At 44.7% G+C, this 21,831-nt stretch overlaps 1 protein-coding gene across 1 annotated transcript; it reads right to left on the reverse strand.

The window, feature by feature from the left end:
* Nucleotides 16,577-21,488, reverse strand: LOC8072449 (cytochrome c oxidase subunit 6b-2). The gene is made up of 4 exons (XM_002454113.2): nt 21,331-21,488; nt 20,191-20,279; nt 19,981-20,062; nt 16,577-16,891 (listed from the first exon to the last, which is right to left on the reverse strand). The coding sequence occupies exons 1-4, from the start codon at nt 21,337-21,339 to the stop codon at nt 16,838-16,840; spliced, it is 234 nt and encodes a 77-aa protein (XP_002454158.1). The 5' UTR covers nt 21,340-21,488; the 3' UTR covers nt 16,577-16,837.

The raw sequence follows: 21,831 nt of genomic DNA on the forward strand, positions 1-21,831 counted from the left end.
ATAAAAGTTTAGTATGGGCAACTAGTACTCCTGTTTTATCAAAAAAAAAAACTTGAACAAAAAGTCTATGCAAAACATGACTAAAAGTATATAGATTTGAGACGAAAAGTTACGGGAAATCAATAGTAGTTTATTACTCTCTCCATCCCAAATTGTAAGTCATTCTAAGAATTTTGGATAGTCAAACTTTTCTAAATTTGACCGAATTTATATGATAAAATAATTATTATTATGATACTAACTAAGTATCATTAAATTCTTTCTTAATTATATTTTCATAGTATACTCACTTTACATTATAATTATTAGTATTTCTCTCTATAATTTTGGTGAAACCTAAAAATATTTTGACTCTCTAAGATTCTTAGAATGACTTACAATTTAGAATGGACTGAGTAATTGTTATACTAACACTAAAAACAAGTAAAATAAAAAGGTACGAATACATTCTAGGGCCCACTATATTCATTTTGGCTCCTAAAAACGTGTCGTTGCAAAGAAGAGAGAGGGTGTTCAACCTCGAGGAGCGAAGCTTCTGCACAGGCAGCACAGCTAGCGTCCTAGTGAGAGCCCCGGCCGGGCGGCCGGCCTTTGGATTATCCGTAAGTTCCCGCGAACGGACCGTGGAAATGGGCAACCACCCGCAGCGCCCAACAAACATAACGGTCCGCCGTGCCCGTGCCCGTGCCCGTGCCCGTGCCCCCTGTAGGGCTGTAGCTGTAGACGCACGACGCACGTGCAGTAATGAGACGCAACAGCAGCTACGCGCCAGTCTACGTACAGGCCATCGCTTGCAGGTTTTTTTTTTTGACACACATAGGGAGTAGCTTGCAGTTTGCACGCAGGAAGGAAGCGAGAGAGGAGCGCACGTATGTGGATGTGGTGCCGTACTGCACGCCCGATCTTTTCCCAGTCTAGAAAGCCGTGTGGGCATGCGCTGGGTGGATCGATCTGTGACCACTCGATCACACCTTGGCGGTGTACGGAGCCGGAGGCGACAAGCTGATCGAGCTAGTACCGTACGTGTAGTATGCAAGGGCCTTTGCGTCCCTGCTGGCTGCTGCAAGCGAGCGCAGAATCCTCCTTGGCTGCCGCGTACGAGTACGTACGTACTCCTACTAGTGGCGTTGGCATCCATGGATATGGATATCCCATGTCCATGTGCATGCATGCGCCGTATGCGCCGGATGAATCGGCCCCCATGCATGCATGCATGCATGAACCATCGCATCGACTCCATCCATCCATCTCACCATGCATATCTGTACCTGTAGTACGTCCGTCCGTCCCGTCCAGTGTGTGCGTGCGAGCGAGCATGCACGCACAGGCGAGAGACCGGCCCCGTGCGGCGTGTTGTCACCTCGTGGCCGGCGGTGGGCGGCGCGCGAGAGGAGATCAGGAGAGGGGAAGAAGGCTTTTCTGCTGCCCCGCTGCATGGCTGCATCTGCATGCAAAGCCGAAAGGCAGAAAGGCGGCCGGCCAGCTGCTGCCCGAGGCCGAGCGAAAGCGTGCATGCAGCGGCGACGAGATGTGTGAGGGGGATCGGAAGGACGTATCTTATCTGCTGCTCTAGAAGAAGCATCGATCTCATGCATGCATGCATCTTTGTCAGCGAGCGGCCGGTGATGAGAATCGAACAATGGAACGAAGGGGACTGCTGTATAACTACAGTAGTCTACATGGTGGTGTACTGCTGCTGCTGGTGGGTCGATCGATGTGTTATGGACTTTTTATATGGCTACTGGCAGGGGTAATCTCAGATCAGATCAGATCAGCAACTAATGCATGCAGTGGGCAGCAGTGCAAGCAGCGCGCGATCGTCAGCTAGTTTAGCTTGCTAGCCCGGCCCAGCCAGGCGCCCAGAGACGTCTAGTGAGACTGAGCAAAGCCTATAGTATACTGTACTGTGTGTGGGAGTTCTAGGCATATATTCCCATGGCACACTACACGTACTCGTAGCTGCTTGCATGCATGCAATGTAGAGTACACTACTACACTGTGTGCTTTTGTGCATGCATGCATAGGACGATCTAACGGAGCACGGCAACACGGGTCTGTCTCTCTGCGTCGACCTCTCAGATCATGCATTATACTTCGATATCTGGGTGGAAGTACAATGCACAACGTACTATTCCTAATACCACTGCATCTGCTGTGTTACAAATTACTAGCAGACCCCCACAATGACAAGTTGTCTGCTAATCTCCAAGCATAGAAGCTTCGATTAGGTCTAACAAGACGAATATGCAAGATCACAATAGCTCATCTCTTATATTTATGAGAAGACCATGTTATACAACCGGACTCCAACTCTACCTGTACTGCTAATTAAATACAACTCAGAATCTTAGCACAATCAAAACTTGTACATAATATTTGATACATATATATCTAACATGCATGCTAATCCACATCACTAACTAGTAGGACGTGCTTATATATATATATATATATATATATATATATATAATCTCTCGATCATCAGTCATAGCTAATTATATCTGAGCGTCTGGTCAAGCTCAAGTACGACGTCCACAGCCCTGCCCATGCATTCGCATCCAGAAGCAAAGCTTTGGAAAGGTCAATGTTTCTGATCGATGCATTTACATAATCAAGCACATGGCCCGCTTTGCCCAAATTATTGCTCTGCATGCCTAATGCTCCTCTGCACTGACCTAAACATGCATGATTGACGCATAATGGGTGTTACACTGAAATCAACCCGCCCAGCTATTATAGCTAACTCTGTCCAGAGGAGCCTAGCGCTAGTAGCAGCATCTGTACGTACTACGTACCGCCGTCCGAGCACGATGATCGGCTCGCGATCGGTCACGCATGCAGTACCGGCACATGCATGGCCCTGGTGGTAAAGGACGCGTTCATAAACGCCGCGTACGGCCGGAAGGAAGCGCGATTGGGATGAGCAAATGAGTGTGCACACCGCCCCCCCCCCCCTTTTTTTTAGAGAGTCTCTTTTTAATAGTGAATTTTGGTAAACTATTGGCCTTGTTTAGTTCCAAAATATTTTGCAAAATTGATACTGTAGTTTTTTCGTTTGTATTTGATAAATATTGTCCAATCATGGACTAACTAGGCTCAAAAGATTCGTCTCGTCAATTTTGACCAAACTGTGTAATTAGTTTTTATTTTTGTCTATATTTAATACTTCATGCATGTGTCTAAAGATTCGATGTGACGGGGAATCTGAAAAATTTTGCAAAATTTTTTGGGAACTAAACAAGGCCCGGCCTTGTTTACTTCCCCAAATATTTTATAAAATGCTTCAGATTTCCAGTCACATCAAATCTTGCGACACATACATGAAACATTAAATATAAATAAAAAAGATAACTAATTATACAGTTTACATATAATTTGTGAGACGAATCTTTTGAGCCTAGTTAGCTTATGATTGGACAATATTTGTCAAATACAAACGAAATTGGTACTGTTCACATTTTGCAAAATTGTTTGCAAGTAAACAAGATCTGAAAAGTTTTTGGATTTTGACACTGTAGCAATTTCGTTTTTATTTGACAAACGTTATCCAATCATGGAGTAACTGGACTTAAAAAATTTGTCTCGCGATTTACAGGTAAACTGTGTAATTAGTTTTTGTTTTTTCATCTATATTTAATACTCTATGCATGTATCACAAGATTCGATGTGACGGTAAATCTCGAAAAGTTTTTGGTTTCTAGGGTGAACTAAGGCGTTGTTTAGTTTCCAAAATTTTTCAAGATTTTCCGTCACATCGAATCTTGCAACACATGCATGAGGTATTAAATATAGATAAAAAAGATAACTAATTGCATAGTTTACCTGTAATTTGCAAAACGAATCTTTTGAGCCTAGTTAGTCTATAATTGAATAATAATTATCAAATAAAGCCGAAAGTACTACAATAGCGAAACCCAAAAAATTTTCGTCAACTAACTTCTAAATTTTTTTACAAAATTGATACTGTAGCTTTTTCGTTTGTATTTGATAAATATTGTCCAATCATGGACTAACTAGGCTCAAACGATTCGTCTCGTCAATTCCGACCAAACTGCGCAATTAGTTTTTATTTTTGTCTATATTTAATACTCTATACATGCGTCTAAAGATTCGATGTGACGGAGAATGTGAAAAATTTTTCAAAATTTTGTGGGAACTAAACAAGGCCTAAGATAGACATGGATTCAGTTTTCAAAACCCAAGAGCAACTTGGCTCTTGGCTGCCTGCCCTGCTACTAGCTCTGTGCATGCATGTATATGTGTGTGTGTCTGACTGAGATCGGGGAGAGGGAAAACACAACACAGAGAGGTTTAATTTCAAGCGGGCAATGGCGCGGCCCTGCGCGCGCATGAGAGGGGATGGATCAGCGTCTCGTAAATGCAAGGGCCAAGGCATGCAGCAGCAGGGCATGCAGAAGAGTGAACAGCGAGGGGAACGAGCAATGCAGTTTGCATAGTATTCCCTCCATCCAAATTGTAAATCATTCTAAGAATCTTGGAGAGTTAAAGCATTTTCACGTTTGACCAAAATTATAGAGAAAAATACTAAGATTTGTAATATAAAATGAGTATACTATGAAAATATAATTAAGAAATAATTTAATGATATTTAGTAGTTATCATAATAAATATTATTTTATCATATAAATTTGATTAAACTTAAAAAAATTTGACTTTCCAAAATTTTTGAAACGAGCGAGTACGTACAGATAGGAGAGGCCGGGGCATGCATTGCATTGAAGGAGGGGCTCAGTGCTCTGCTCTCATCATATCATAGCTACCCAATGCAATGCCAATGGCGCCCCGGCCGGCCAATCCATCCATCCATCGAACGGTATCGCATTTACTTTGCACGCAGGCAGCTCATCAGCGCGCTGTGTGTGTGTATGTGTATGTGGAGCAGCTCTCATCAGCCTCGGCAGCAGCAGCATGCATGGTAGTGTTTTGCGAACCCGGCCGGTGGTATGCTACCAGAAAGGTGCAAGTCAAAACGCAGGCGATCCACACTCACATCATATCTACCCATCTCCGGTCCTCCCCAAACTTGGGGGCCTCTCTTCAATGCTCCCCAAACTTTCGTGATCGTGCATATGCATGGATCGATTCTCTCCCATGCACCTACATACTACACTGCAGTCACTGACACGCATGCACGAGACGATCACACACCACAGGATCCCTCTCGTGTGCCTGCTCCTCTGGTTGCTGTAGTTGCGTGAGTTTGTAGCAAATAGATGTGATGTGATGCACCAGCTAGTATGTAAGTACGTACTACTAGCCTATCTAGCTAGCTGAGAGGTAGAGCTAGCTAGCTTCCTCACATGCAGAGAGAGAGAGAGAGAGAGAGAGAGAGAGAGAGGCCGATGCATGCATGCATCCCCCTCCGATCCTGGTGGCCTGATGTGTGACTATGCATATCTCCTACTCCTATACGACTGCAGGCAGGCAGTACCGGCCTTTTTTTACACAGGGCGCTTGTTCAAACCCTGAAGAGTCACGAGTCACAGCAGCTAGCTAGTAGCTGCAGCAAATACTTGCTTGCTTCTCGACCGATCGCACCCAGAAAAATCTCTCTTCCAGAGCTAGCTCACCTCTCCCTTCCAGTACTAGCATAGTTATCTGAACTTGCACTGAGTACGTACGTGCAAAACTCGTACAGTCACTCATCATACCGTAATTCAGAATTCCCTCCAACCATGGAAAGACGGATTGGGTCTGCGCGTACGTACGTTCTACGAGCTTCGTACGTACATACGGCCGTCCAAAAGCTTCGTACATGTGTACTACGTACGTACGGCTGCTGAACAAACAAAAGCTATATAGGTGTGGTATCGATTGGCCGGTCCCCCTGCAGAGATCGAGTTCCGTGTTGGGCATGGCCGATTTGTCAACCGCCGTCCGCGGGTGGTTTGGATGGCATGCATAGCAAACATTTTGTGTGGCCGGCCCGTCGTCCGCGGCCTGCGGGCACGCGGCACGCTGGCTACCACTCCCCGTCCCCGAAATGGTGCTGGGTCGCCACTCCCCAGTCGCCACGATCTCATCACGGCAACCCAAAGAAAATATGCATGTGTCCGTTAGTTGGGCATGCATGTTGTTGGTTGCAATGACAAACAACTAACCGCCGCCACGGGACACGTACTGCCCATCTGCTGCTAGCTAGCTAGCTCCATTAGTTGTGTTTCTGATGAATGCGCAAAAATTAACCCACTTCGAAGGAGACCTCTTGCAGATTGGTACGTACTAGTAACTACTAGTAGCATATATTGACACAGAATTCTAGCTCGCTCACTATCTACTTTCGAATTTCGAGCAAGGAGGGCCGGCGGCCCGGGGACTCGAAAAACCACCAAATCCACCATGCTGCAGATTTGGTCGTTGCGGCAAGGACGTAAATGGAGAGCAGGGCAGCCCGGCCGGGACCCCGTGAATTGAAACGCCTTGGCATTGGCATTGGCATTGGCATGGCATTGCCTCCGGTGCCGGCCTCCTCATTCAGTCACTCTGATGCAAGCAAAGCAATGCAGTGCAGTGCAATGCAAAGCGAAACATGCATGCATGTGCGCCTCTCTCGCCTGATCGATCGATCGCGCCCTCTTGATTCGCCATAACTCGATGGCGGTACACAGTCACGCACGCTGTTGCTCCGGCTGGCAACGGGCAATGCCGCATGCATGCCAGCGTATGCGTCCAAATTTTCCCGGCTCAGCGCGCGCGCGCGGCCGCCCCGGCCCACCACCGCCAGCCGGCCGGCTGCTCTGTGTCCTCGCTCGCCGTCCGTCCAGCCGGTGCGAGCGCCGGACGGAGGAAAGGCGTTTGTTGCCGTGTCCATAAAGAGGGGCACTGCTGCACGCTGCACGCTGCTAGCTAGCTTCACCAGGCCAGGCCTCTCCCTGTTTCACCTTTATGCCGTCCACGTGAGGAATCAAGAGCGCTGTCTACCCGATCGATTCTTAACGTTCTGTTCCTTGCGTTGTAGCTGAATTGCTGAAAGATAGTACTAGTACTAGTATATAGACCGTGCAAGTGTGTACTATGAGCCTTGACTCCTTTCTATTCCCAAATTCCCAGCAACTCTTGTTGTGAGCAATCAAGCTGTCGATTATAAGACTGTGCCTTCAACAGCCCTACAATTTGGAATCTTTTATGTCAATACAGGCCTTGTTTAGTTCACCCAAAAAACAAAAACTTTTCAAGGTTTTCCGTCACATCGAATTTTGCGGCACATGCATAGAGCATTAAATATAGACGAAAATAAAAGCTAATTGTACAGTTTACATTTAAATCGTGAGATGAACCTTTTAAGTCTAGTTACTCCATAATTAGACAATGTTTGTCAAATAAAAACGAAAGTACTACAGTTTCGAAAACCAAAATTTTCGGAACTAAACAAGACGGCAGTTAGCTAGATTTTGCCACAACTTGTACATAAAAACTGGTCACTACCTCTCTCTCTCTCTCTCTCTGCAGAACTGAAACATCAGCTGCTTGTTTACCCTTGTTGTTTGCAAGACGGTAGAATCAGCTGTCCTGAAATTTGGTTGTGGACCAGTGCAATGGAGCATTATTGCTCCTTTCTCCTTTTTTTTTTCCCTTTGAAAAGAAAAGACAGAGAGAACAAACTGCAGGGTTGCATTTTTTACACCGGACGCCTGCTTCCTCCCTTTTGCCCCCCTCCCGGAGCCCCCCCGGCCATAACTTCAGTCCACCGGCACCGGCCTCTTCCTCCCTCGCGCGCGCTATATAAAGGGAGCCCAGCCTGTGTTCTCCCACCGTTCTTGCCATTGCCACACCTCTCCTCCCCTCTCCATCTCCTCTTCTCAGGCCACCAACAAAAAATGCCTGCTAGCCACCACCAACCTTCTTGCTGGTTCTCCCTCCCGGTCTGCTGCTCAAGCTTCTCTGCCGCCGGCGACCCGCCGTCCTCGGCTGCCGCACTACCCTCCACGGGGCGCCCGATCTCCTGGATGGCCAGGAAGAAGAAGAGGAAGCGGCTGAAGCCCCGTCGCCGTGCCAGCAGCACCTGCGAGCGCTTCCGTGCTGCTATCCTGTGATGACGCTATCCTCGCCGAGCTTCTTCTTTCGCACCCACGCGTCTCCTCGTCGCCCTGCTTGCTCCACGGTTGTTCACCACTGCTGTAAGAATTTTTCTTCTAGTTGCAAAGCATGCAATGGTCTTCTTGACCTTGCAAGACTTTTTGCTTGAAGATAAATCCCTACATGCTTGCTTACTCCTTGTCACGCCTATCAATCCTCCCATCTCTCTCGTCCCCGTCTATCCCTCTTGAGCTTGGAACACTTGCAGCTAGCCAGTAGCAGCTATCTGCTAGCTTCCTAATTTCGCGTGAACTATTGTTGTTCGGCCGGTGTGCTAGCTGGAAGTAAACTGTGTATCGTTCCCCTTTCAGCTACTTCCGCATGAACTGTGCTATTTGCTGTAATAAAGCTAAGTTTTCTGTGTAGGAGTGATTTTAGTCGCCCATTGCCTTTCGGTTTCACCTGGTACTTTGGTTTGAGCTTCGTCCATGTAATATGTATAAGTGAAGTTTATGGTGCTTTCCAGTGTCAATGCATGTGTCCTCAGATTTCTGTATAACTCTTGTGCTGTATTCTTGACCCAGCTGGGGAAGAAGAATATAACATTGAGCTGCTGTTAGTTGAGACTTGATAGTGACACATCAAGTCATACATACCCCAGTTGAGTTTAACTTGTGCCGTTAGCCAAATAACATGCATGCAAAACTGAGAAGAGAAAAACAGGGAACAATATAGTGGTTAGTGGCGCAGCCAGGCGGGTGTGCAAACGTAGCAGAAAAACTATGAACCCGTTGAGCGTTCTCCGTCTCTCTCTCACACATACACAAAGAGAGAGACACACACACAAACGCATCGTGTGCGACGTCCGTGCAGTGCCCTGTTCCAGTGTGCCCTAGTGCACTGCGTCCAATTTGCCGTGGACTACTGGCTTACTAGCACGCACGTACTACGTGTCATATTCAGACAGAGCAGTCGAGACACGCCCCCATTTACCGTCCTCAGCTACCATCGTCGCTGATTGGGCAAGCACAATGAACGTCCGTGAGAACCGGCCGGCTGCCCACCGCTACCCAAGGCCCCAAGCGCACACAAGGCCCAAGTTACATTGTAGATCTATTTGAGTGCTACAAATATATAAAGTACCAGCAACTTAATATGTTGCTGATTCTTTATACTATTCTTTTGACATCATAACAACTTTAATTGTAAAAACTCAAAACTATAAACATGTAGATCTATTTAAGTGCTATAATTTAGGTATAACAAGTTTCTTCATTTAACAACATACCAAAAAGATATTAATTTTATAATACGACAAGCAGAAGTTCGTGATTATTATGATGTTAAACTTTTATATAATTTTTTTTGAGTACCTTAACGTTATTAAATAAAAAACTCAAAATTAGGAAGTTGTAGATCTCATCGGGATCTACAATTTTTATATAAAAAACATCTTCACCTGACGTTGTATTGAAGAGTTATGATTTTTTAAAAATTTGGTCTTGTCATGTCATTCCTGGTGGCGCGACAAGTTTTTCCACGTCAGAAATGCCATCAAATGTGCCACATCTTGCCGCGCCAACACATATGGTGTGACTATATTATTTGATCGCGCCAGCGGGATTAGCGCGACCAAAGAGGCTATGTGATACAATATATTTTTTGAGAGAATTAATATTGAAATATTTATTAAAAAAATGTTAAAATATAAAAAAGGCCTAATTAAAATATACTTCATCCGTACAGAAAAGGATATAACATTGAGCTTAGTTTTAACTAGTGAATAATATTAACATTTATGCCTCCAACGTACTAGATTTCTATAAAAGTATATTTTATACTTAATTTAATGATAGTTGTTTTTTATCATATATAAATATTAGTAATTTTCATATAATTTGGCCAAACATGAAATTGTTTGACTCCTCAAAAGTGAGAATTGCATATAATTATGGAGAGAGAGAGAGAGTATATACATATAGATGATGTTTAAAAATTACAATGTCATTGCCACAGTTACTGAGAGTTACTCCATCCGTTTCAAATTATAATACGTTTTGGCTTTTCTAGATACATTACTTCTGCTATGTATTTAGATATAGTGTATATCTATGTGCATAACAAAAGGTATATATATCAAATCAACTTATACTTAAAATGTGTAGTAATAAGGTCCCATTTGCTAAGGCTCTGGCTCCTCCTAAAAGAATTCTGACTCCTCAAGTGGAGCAACTTTTCTAGTGGAGATGAAGACGTTTTGCAAATCATCTTGGGCAACAAAACAACTCATGAGCTAGTTTTGTAATAGTTTATGTTAGGTTTGTGAGGAGGAGCAGGAAGAAAACACCTTTTTTGGGCCCCAACTCCTCTACATTAAAAATAGCTCCGACTACTCTAGACTTAATTAATTGTTTGTTTGAGCTTATCAGCCGAATCTGCCAGCCAGTCTTTTTCTTTCACAACAAATCATCCAATAATACTTTCTACCATAGCTTATCAGCCAAACGAACAAGCTTGCGGCAGCCCAAATGTGATATAGAAGATGCATTTCAACCATGTTTGGTTGAGCGCTTGTGAGGCAGTGACTCAACCCAGGTGCCGAAAATAAATCAGACACCTAGGACATTGCCTACACCAAGCGGCTCTGGGCAGGAGCAAACCAAACAGACCCATGCTGCAAGCAAGGAAATTAACATTGCATGGCAAACAACAATTGCTCGTAAGTGAAATACTTCAATCAAAGTGAAGTACCATGTATTTTCCACTCCCTCAACTTAAGCAAATGCTCGTGCTATTACATTGCCAACAATAGATCAACCAAGCAAAATAAATTGTCCATTCGATTCAAAATTTCTTCTGCTTACATGGGTAATCTATAAGAGGCCATATTGCACAGTCAAGATTATGACATTTCCTAACTTTGAAAACATACTGTTCAATGACCAAATTCTAGGGCTACACTGGTTTGACAGTTGCTTATCCATGTGGTCTACAAATCTTAACCACTTGGTATGCCAGTTACTTATATATCCAAGGAAGTTCATGATCACTAGGTGGAGCACCAGAGATTGCACAGAGAACAAAGTCAGCAAAGGCCTTTTTGCCGGGAGAGATCCTTCAAAAAATGTTTTGGCTACACAACTTTATGCCAGATTCTGAAATTAAAACTGATCATATATAGCAAGTGGAGATGAAGCAAGTGTTGCTTTAAATTGTTGTCTTTGTTCACTTGAATGAATACGGAAGCAATCTGAAAAAAGAAAAAGGTTATAGATATCTACTACTACCTCCGTCCCAAAAATGATATAATTCTCGCATCCCGAGAAGTCAAAGATTTTTAATTTTGACCAAATATAATTTGAAAACTATTAATATTTATAATGTATAATAAATATTATTAGATTAGTCATGAAATATATTTTCATAATAAACTTGATTGGAGATGTAACTGTATATAATATTTTATATAAATTTGGTCAAATTTAAAGATCTTTTGACTTCTCGGGAAACAAGATTTACATTCTTTTTGGAACGGAGGGAGTAATAGACTGGACTGGGAGTGTATGGTTGTAGGGCAGTGCGCAGTGGAGCATTTCTCCTTTTTCTTTCAAGAAGAAAATGATGAGATAACTAGCTAGTCCCGCCTCCCGGCCCGGGGAACATTTTTAACAGGACGCCTGCTTCCTCTCTTTTGCCCTCCGCGGCCATTACTCCTCCGGGACCGTCCTCCCACTCTCTATCGCCCTATATAAAGGCAGGCAAAAGCTCTTCTTCTCCACCGTGCTTTCCACACTCACCTCTCCTATGTCCACCAAAATGCCTAGCCCCAACCACCATTCCTGCTGCTTCCTCCCGGTCTGCTGCCCAAGCTTCTCGTTTGCCATTGCCAACGATTCGTCGTCGTCCCCGCCGGCTGCCGCAGCCTCCACGGGGTGCCTCTGGATGACCTGGTGGAACAGGAAGCGGCTGAAGCCTCGTCCCAGCTGCCAGCGCTGCGGTGCGGCTGTTCTGTGACGGCGCTATCCTCGCCGAGCTTCTTCTTCTACCACTGCCTGTCTTTCCCGTGCTACGCTTCTACACGGTCGCACGCTCATCTATCATTGCTTCACCATCTAGTGAAATTGTCTACAAAGATCTTCTTGACCTTGCAAGACTTTTCACTAGAGGATGAATTCCTACTTCATGTGTCTCTCGTTCTTACGCCTGCCTCTCGCCATCTCGCGTCTATCAATACTCTTGTATTTCTCGTCCCCGTCTATCCCTCTTGAGCTTGTAACACATGCAGCTAATAACTAGCTACAACGACTAGCTACTTTCGTTTAACACTGCCGTGTTCGGTGTACCGGAATTTTAAGTTCCTGAAGTATTTACTCGTCATGTGCTGCTGTGCATTGTTTGCCCTTAAGCTGCACTTCCGCATGAACTCTGCTATTCGGTGAAAATTTATGGAAGTTTGTGATGTATTTGCTAGCCGTGCATTGCCTTTCAGCAGGCAGCACACTTTATTAATTAGTATAAGCTTTGCTACTCGGTGTAATTATATATGATATGGAAGTGAAATTAGTTGTTTTTTTTTCTGAATGTACTGTATTTCAGGCATTGCATTCAGTGTCATGCACTGCTTGATTTCTTTATGCCTGTTTTCTGGCTAGTGATGCTCAAATCCACTTCTACGGTCGTTCAGCAGATTCATTCCGAGCGAACGATCCAACAACGAATGACAGAGCTTAACCCCCTCCCATGCGTGACGTCAGCGATGATGTCAGATTGAAAAAAAGCAAAACATTTATTTCAAAATGTTATAACTTTTGAATAGTATATCTATTTTTATTTTCGTCTTCGTCACTGTGTTCTATGCGACGAGACGAACAAAACTGGACCCCACTTAGATATGTATCGAAGAATTTTATTTTATTAGTAATTTATCTATATCATAGAATAGTATATAATTTATAGGCTATAACTTATAAGAATAACTTATAACATATAACTTAGTATATTTCTACTAATATGTTGTGATACTAATTTGTATATTTAAGTTTTGAATATAACTTATACACCTAACTTTACATCTAAGCCATTCATTAAGTTGTATAACTTATAAGTTTTAAATATAACTTATATGTCTAACTTTATATAAGTTGTGTTTCATAATTTTTGTGTTTCTAAAATTTGGTTCATTCATTTGTCTGTTAATGACTTTTGTGTTTGTAGTTTTGGCACAAGTTAGTTAATTCGTTCTTTTGTGTTTAATAACTTTTATACATAAAAGGTGTTTTATAGATCTTAAGATTTTAAGTTTTTCGCATAAATTATATTCTATAACTTTCATGGCATAAGTTATATGATGTAAGTTAATATACATAAATTGGTAGCGGGAAAAATAAATCTTTGAAACATGTGCAAGTGGGATCTAGTTTTGTTCGTCTCGTCGCATAGAACACATCAGTGGAGACGAAATTAAAAAAAAAATACACCGTTTAGAAGTTATAGTATTCTGAAATAATTATTTCTCTTTTTCAATGACGTCACCCATCCTTAAAAAGCGTGCATGAATATAGAGGCACTGTGCGGAAGAAGCGTGCATGCGCAGTGAGCTTTGCTGACCGGTTGCCAAAAAGAGAAAAGAGTGGGATTTTTTTTCCAAATAAGATATGTCTGAAATTGATCGTTTCCTTCGTTACGGCTGAACGTTCGTAATTTAGTGAGACCCTAGTGATGTCATGCACTGCTTGATTTCATTTAGGCATTCAGGTATATATTGAACTGTTCAAACAAAAGTCAGCCCAGCGCCACTAATTAAGCTGAGTTTAATTTATCGCTGTGATGATAACATATGCAAAGTTGAGGGGGGAAAAGGGGAACACAATGGCGCAGGCAGGCGTTGAAACGGAGCAGGAAAAATTGCAACCGAGTTGACGCACACATCTACCTCGCGCGTGCGGTGCCCTCGTGTGCTGAGTCCAATGGGACTCGCACGCACGTACGTACGTGCCGTCCTCACACGTTCAGAAGAGCCAAGAGCGCAGGCTGCAGTGCAGCAGCACTCGAGCTAGCTATATATATATATATATATGCACGTCTCATTGACCATCCCAGCCACACCGCGCGTCGTCGCTGATCCGGCAGCACGGAGTCGATCAATCGCAACACACTTAATCGTTCGCCAGTGAGAAATTAACCGGCTGCCCGAGCTATCTACGCGCGCGGCCCAAGCACGATTCGACCTGCCGTGGAAAACCTGCGCAGCAGCCGTTCATCGGACGCACCGGCCGGTGCCCGGTCGTCCGGGCCTCCGTGACCGACGGGGAAATAATAAGCAGGAGCGGCACCGGCGGCGGCGCGTACGTGCGGGCGCGCGCCTTCACGCGAGCTAGCTAGCCTGATCCGGATCCGCTCGCTCGCCATGGCAGTGGCACGCAACAACTCGCTCTCAATGCGATGCGATCGATGGTGGCTACTAGGCGCCGCTAGCTGCACGACCGACCGCCGGCCCCCCGGCGCAGGCGGCCAGCCGGCCGGTGTTCCTAGCTGCACGCTCGATCGATCGGCGTTCCGTCCCTTTTCCACCCTCCCTGCCGCCGAGCTAGCTAGCTAGCATGCAGTAGCAGGGCGCAGCGTGGCCGTCCATTATTAATACCACCAGCTCTGAATGCATGGCGCGCATGCCCCGGCATGGGTAGTGAGTGACAGTGAGCGTTTGAAGCCGCTAACACTGCAGCTGCGCATGCACCACGAGCACGCCAAGAGAGGAGGTTCGTGCTGGCATGCATGCCCGCACCGCAGGCCCGGGCCGTGGCAGCAGCAGCGACGGCCCATGCGTGCCTAGCGTCGATAGCGAGAGAGAGAGACGACGGTGACAGGCCGGCCGGGCGCGGTGTGCGTGCATCCGTGCATGCATGGCCCCGGCGCGTGCCGCAAACGGCGCAGGCATGGCCGTGGCGGCCTGTGCGCTGCGCTGCTCGCAGGCTCGGATCCATCATCGTGGAGTGGAGCCTACCGCGACTTGAATGCGCCAGCAGCGGCGGGCAGGATGCATGCACGGTGGCGGATGCCCGAGCATTTTGTATGTCACTGTAGGCGCGCTTGCTGAGATTGAACCCGGCAGCGCCAGAGCGAGACTTGACGTCGAGTCGTCAAGGACGGCAGTCAGATGTAAATGCAGCACAGGCACAGCAACAGTTAAACCCAAACGTTCCGACTACGTGACACCTCCACTGTGCTGTGCATCTTCAAAGATGGCGACAAATGGACCCCGAATTTGCAGCAGCTCCACTGTGCGTCTTGAAGATGGCGACAAACGAACGAACGAATTTGCAGACGGTGTGCATAAACTTCTGGACGAGCAAAGCTGTTGAAAGACAGCGCATTAGAGACTATTCACCAACAGCTCCTCCATTGCTGACCAGACTGATGAGTGTTTTCGGGCAGCGGCCGGCCAGTGGTGGTGTGCAGACAACTGACTGCAGATCGCGATGGATTTCAAACGACGGAGCATCTACGGCCAGTAAAATGCAGCTCCAGTGCGTGCACGACAGCAAGTGGAGAAGAATCAAGGGCGTTTTCATCGCATGGTCAAATTAGGCCTTGTTTAGTTTCTAAAATTTTTCAAGATTCCCCGTCACATCGAATCTTGCGGCACATGCATGAAGTATTAAATATAGACGAAAACAAAAACAAATTACACAGTTTACCTGTAAATCGCGAGACGAATATTTTGATCCTAGTTAGTCTATAATTGGATAATATTTGTCACAAACAAACGAAAGTCTTATTTTGATCCTAGTATAGGCATATAGTTCTCCAACCACACAGCTAGGGCTAAAAGATGCCTTGTTTGGATGTTGTAGTATTAATTAAAATAAAAACCATAGTATCAAGAAATTATAGTTTTAAAACCATTCATGTGCAGAACCGCGGTTTCGACAAAAAAGGTCGAGTGGAGTTTTCAAAACTCCAAAAAGACCACAGTTTCGGCAGTACCATGGTATTCAAAACCATAAGTTCGCATTCAAACACTTGCATGGTATTTTTTCTAAAACTCTAAAAATATTTTGTATCCAAATATGGCCTAAATAGGTTTCAAAGATACTTTAAGAGCCGTTATGTTAACTTATAAATTCAACAGCTTTCAAAGAGATAATTTTAAAATTAGTCACCGCATATGCATTCAGTTTTGAAATTAGTTCATCTTTAATACTTCTAATTAACATCTAAACATAGTGCTAATTTTTGGCAGGTTGGATCCAAACAGACCCTAAATGATTAATCACCCTTCAATTTCTCATTAGAATTTCCTAGTTCTTCACAAAGACCGGACCGCAGTAGGTAAGAAAAGCTTTACTCTCAAAAATTTACCCGGGAAAAGGTACACCCACATTTTTTTTTTGAAGAAACTGGAGGGGCCGAAGCCCCTGCAGGAGGTACACCCACATTCATGGGCAGTATGTAATGATTGTCCTACCCTGATTCCCAGCCATTACTGCAATCCCAGCATATTGAAGACACAAAAGGCGTAGCACAGGACGACACAGTCGCAGGCACGAAAGAAATGCAAGTTCATTCACAGACGTTTATACGTGAATAAAATGAGGTCCACACACAAAACAAGGCTGCATGTGAGGCAACTGTAGCCAATTATTAGAACTGCAAAAAGAGAGCATCACTAACAGTTTTGCGGTGACTGGTTGAAGAGCAAGGGACAAAAGGCATTGACGATTCTGAAAGTAGGAATGCAGAATGGAACAGTAGGACTGGCCAACTTGTTGACTGGTCCAAGGGGAGGCCTCGGGCAGTAGATTCAGAGAGGTCCTGGAAACGTCCCACTCTCCCTCTGCTCGTTCCATTTCTCAACCTATATCAAACAGTAAGCTTATGATTATTTCTTTTTTTTTGGGAAACTAAGCTTATGATTATTTCAATGAAAGCAAACACAACTAATTGACAGATACAAGGAGAAAATACAATACAATAAATAAGCAAATAATCAAACACAAGAGACCTCTATATGGCTTACATTACAGGAATACAATGTAGAAGGAACCACTAGAAAATTAATGTTAAACGCTTGACCAGAGCCAATATGGCAAGTTTGAAGCATTCTGATATTCAGTATGCGTTATTTAAACTGGATTCCAAACTTGGACAAAATATAATTGCTTCAGTATGGTATCAGGGTGGACTAAATCTATGAAAGCTTCTGAAAGCCAAATAACGCATCTGATAACCACCAATTGAAGGCTGCCCAGCACCGAAAAACAATAGTAGTCTGCAGATGAACAATACTAAACAAAGCTTCACTTGGAAGAAGGTAAAGTAAGACTCCTTCCTGAACTAATTTGGAAGAAAAGTGTGAGTTTAGCTGGAAACAGCCCATGTTATGCTATAATGACACTCCACCAAGGCACCGACAACAAATAATTTCAATTTTTATCATTCCAACATCCATCGCCTCCATTACACAAGAAGCAAAGATAGAAACCTCAAAAAGAGAAGAACGACATTTTTTCCCAGAACCTAGAACTGTTCATCATCAAGGACAGGGACATTCAGAATATATCATTCAAGAGCTGCACATATCATAAGGTCTTGCATGCATCTCTAACCGTGTGTTTGGTTGGAGAGCGGGGCGAGCCGGGTCGGAGCGAACCCGTTCCCGTGGCTGTTTGGTTGGAGGATGGGAGGGTTGGGTTGGCTCCAGAGTGGAATATTCCTCTCAGATGCGGGTTGGACTCGTCCGTCAAAATCTGGCGGACGGAGCCGCTCCAGCCGGGTTGATGTTCACCAAACACTGAATTCCTTCAATCAAACACTGAACGGAGCCGCTCCGTCCCCAATCCTTCAACCAAACACTGAAACGGGTTGGGTCTGTCCCAAAATCGAAGTACAATCAAACACTCTTTTGGGTTGGCTCCGTCCCCAAAAACTGGGTTGGATCCAACCCAACCCACCCAACCCCCAACCAAACACACGGTAAGTGGTGATAACCAGAAGAGGAGGGGCCAAGAGAATATAGAGCAAGTCAAGGTAAATGTGTAAGTGCATCTCCAACACATTACTTATATCTCCCCCAACACCAAAAAATATGCATATTTTGGTTGCTCCAACAGATTACTCATCCTATCCCCAATACCTAAAAGCTTTAAGTAACTCAAAATACCCCCCCCCTCCATCCCAATTTAGGAGATCCGCCCTCTCTCCCCCCCTATCCACTTTAAAGGTATTGGTAATCCGTTGCTCTAAGAACCTCTTATTGTGCATTTGAGTGGCAAAACAAGTGAAGGTAAATGTGTAGATATGCCCCTCATGATTAATAAAAAGAAGTTAAGATAAATACACAGACGCCTCCTTCTGATGTGAAAATTTGCATAAGTATGGCCTACTAAACGACAACTCAAGAATACGGTCACTAAGAAGGGAAATGTTATTGAAAAGATAGATCATGAAGAACTGGAGTTGATAAACAAAATTCTGATCGATAACAAACCATTGGCTGGGTCATGACTAGAGATGGCAATGGGGCCCAATCCCCAATCCCCACGGCTAATTCCCCTATTAGGGGACAGAGATGGAGTCAATTTTATCCCTGTGGGAATTCAATTGCCAGAGAAACAGCCCCTGTTGGGTCTGGTGGTTATCCATCCCCCGACCCCGATCCCCTCGAACCCGCCCCCGCTAAGAGTATGAAGTAACGCACCCTCTGATGTGCATCTCAAATTGGCTCACCAAGGCTCATTATAGGCTTCAGTATATATTCTGATTTGTAAAAACCTAAGTCCAGGACATCGCCAAATCCTCCAGTCCTGCAGCTGCCACGCAACCCAAGGCACTAGGTGCACATGCCAGCAGCAACTACGGCATGACTCGCAAATGCAGTGGCCGGCGCAGCAGCACCTCCGACCAACACCCAGCGCGCATAGGATCACATTGCCTGTTCCATGGCCAGCCGTGTCTGTCAGTCCCGCAGGCTCGCGCTCCAGTTTGTCACAACTGTGACCTCGACCTCGTGATCTCAGCCTTGGCCAAACACTTAATGTTCTCTCTCTCTACTCTCTCTTTGCTTGGTCTACAGGAATGCTCTCTTTCTACTCTCTCTTTGCTCAGTCTGGAAGGAAACATCTAGGTGCTGAGCCATATTAATTTTCTGTTTGTGAGATCTGCATTGTGATTCCGTCTAGGGAGTTGTGGTTGTGAGCTGTGATTTGTAAATTACAATCCTATTTGATGCTGTTGCAAGATACATTTTTGGTATTTTCATGTTTTTGGACTGTTGATTTGAGAAACTGTTCTTGATATTGTACTCGGAAGTCGGAACGGAGTCCCCGGCGGGGATGAATTCCCCACAGAGATGGGAACAAAACGTCTCCTGTGAGCCTTAGCGGAGACGGGGACAGGGAAATTTAGCCCCGTGGGGACGGGAATGGGGAAGTAATACCCCACGGGGAATTCCCCGTTGCCATGTCTGGTCATGACACTGAACAAAGATAACTTAAGACTGCCACAAGCAAAACTTGGTGCTGACATCCAAGTTGAAAAGAGTTTTAAGAAGCAAAAGATTATTCAAGGCAAGGGATATTAACTAGATAAATCACACATAGCAACGTAATACGCCCACTGAAACATCCTGATGAGTTCATGATTTGCAGAACCAAAAATAATAATAAAAGAAAAACATGGTGCTGACAAATCCAATAAACAAAATTTGACAAACACTTAGACATATATATGCAAGTTTAGGGCATAAAATTTGCATCAGTAGATGTGCGTTCAAAATGCCTCTGAGACAATATTGATTTTTTAGCATATGACAGCATACTATAAGAGAAATGAAGGGTCACACAATCTACTTTGTATGATTTGTCCTCTGCTCAAATATGCTTATCATTTCACGACGGAGGGAGAACTTACTCGAAAGGATCAGTTAAAAGAAAAAGAAATACTCACCCATTCTCCAGGGCAAAGGGACCTGTAATACTTGGCAAATTTTTCACAATCACCAGCATCGTCCCCTTTGGCGTTCACACACCTGAATTCCGTGAGAGTGGCAGTAATTGGTAAGAAAAATAGGAGTGTGTTGTTTTGACTAGAAAAGTTGAAGCACAAAATGTGGAAAAATTATAACGCGTTAAGCTAACACATAGTATGCAGTCATACCTGTGGTACTCGACGTAGCGAGTAAAACAATGCCTTGTTTGGTTTGTTGTAGGGAAGCGGAAGTCAGCAGGTGCTGTTTTTATCTCAATCTGGCATATAAACAAATAAATGAACTTGTGAGAGAAGAGAAACACAACATAAACAACACACTTCTGAGAGTCTGTCGTAAAACAAAGAAGCTGTAAAAGAAAACATTTGATAAGATGAGACTATTTGCATAGCGAATCTGAAATGAGAGTACTTCCAGAACAAAAATTGGACTTCACGAATCATGACAGCGTAGGAAAGATTAGTTTTTCTCGATTTGAAGAGTTTGGTAAAGTTTGTAGATACTAAATGATGAAATGGATAATACAGTAAGAAGTCAGGATGAAACCAGACTATTATATAAATTACAATCAGCAATATACATAACCAAAAATTGTAGAGGTTAACATATGGTGGAAGCTAGAAAGACAGTAACAAATACAGCTTAATAAAAAAAATCATTCAGATTTGAGGATGCATATGGCGGTACCATAATAGGCAGGCCGGGCAGGCCAATGATGACTCACAAAAACAAAAGTTCCATGATATATTGAGGGAAAAACAGGAATAAGAATAACTTGAGACAATATCATTATTTCAATCTGACATGCACCAAATTGAGACGTATATTAGATCTAGTGCCAGAAATCTCATGCACACTATGTCGTCTTCCCTCTACTTTCCCTGTGTATCAAAATGACGTTATGTTCCGTTCCACTGGTCCCTAGAAATACGCCGATGAAATGTTTGAAGACAGTGCTGTTATGGTTGAGAATTGATACAAGCCTACGATGTGTTCTCGGGAGCAAAATGTATCAAACGCCAACCCTAACCGACCTGAATCTGTAACCGCGGATGAGGAGATACATCCACGCATTTCTGATCCCAATCAAAACGATACCGTAGCTGATAAAAAAAACAAAAATCATCTACGATCCTACGATGCCTCGCATCTCCGCCACCTATTCGACCGGGAACAGACCGGAGGCATGTGCCGGCGGCGACCTGACGTCGGGTACGCAAGGCCAAACCTATATACCGTAATAAGGACCAGCCGGGCGTAACGAGATCCAGCAGACGGAGCGGAAGGGCCTACAAGGATCGCGATCTCACCTCGGCCATCTTGCTGGGGAGGGGGCCGACACAGCGGCGGGTTCGCGGCGGAAGGGCGGAGGGCGGAGGGGGTGGTGCTGGGCACTTCGGTCCTCGGCTGCCGGTCGGGTCAACCTCGATTGGCTTCTCTTCCTCCGAGCCGCAACTGAAGGAGACGAGAAAGACCGGAGCCCCAGCGCCCGAAAACCGCGGCTGTTCCGGCCCATCTGGCCTGCCAGCAGCACAATACCAAGCCTATCAGCAGCCCGCGTGGCCCATCTCAAAACTGGGCCGGTTGATGCCGGATTCCTTAGGGTGGGCCTCTGAAGGCCTGCTTTGCCGCGCGGCGCGCCCCTAGGCCCTCGTCGTTTGGGCTCCCACGTGTATAGGACGTGTGAGTGTGAGCACGGAACACACGAGCAGCGAACACGCAGGAAATTTGGACTTCTGACGAGTGACGAGTCGATCTTGTCGAGCAGCACGCTGCCTTTGGCTTTGGTGAACGCTGATTTGTATAGCATA

This window comes from Sorghum bicolor, chromosome 4, assembly GCF_000003195.3.
Source record: "Sorghum bicolor cultivar BTx623 chromosome 4, Sorghum_bicolor_NCBIv3, whole genome shotgun sequence".
Classification (NCBI taxonomy): domain Eukaryota; kingdom Viridiplantae; phylum Streptophyta; class Magnoliopsida; order Poales; family Poaceae; genus Sorghum; species Sorghum bicolor.

Coding starts and splice junctions, on each gene's coding strand:
- LOC8072449 (XM_002454113.2), bottom strand. Junction 20,063..20,190: donor CGCTACGTCGAGTACCACAG/GTATGACTGCAT, acceptor CACGGAATTCAG/GTGTGTGAACGCCAAAGGGG. Junction 16,892..19,980: donor CCCTTTGCCCTGGAGAATGG/GTGAGTATTTCT, acceptor TGTTTGATATAG/GTTGAGAAATGGAACGAGCA.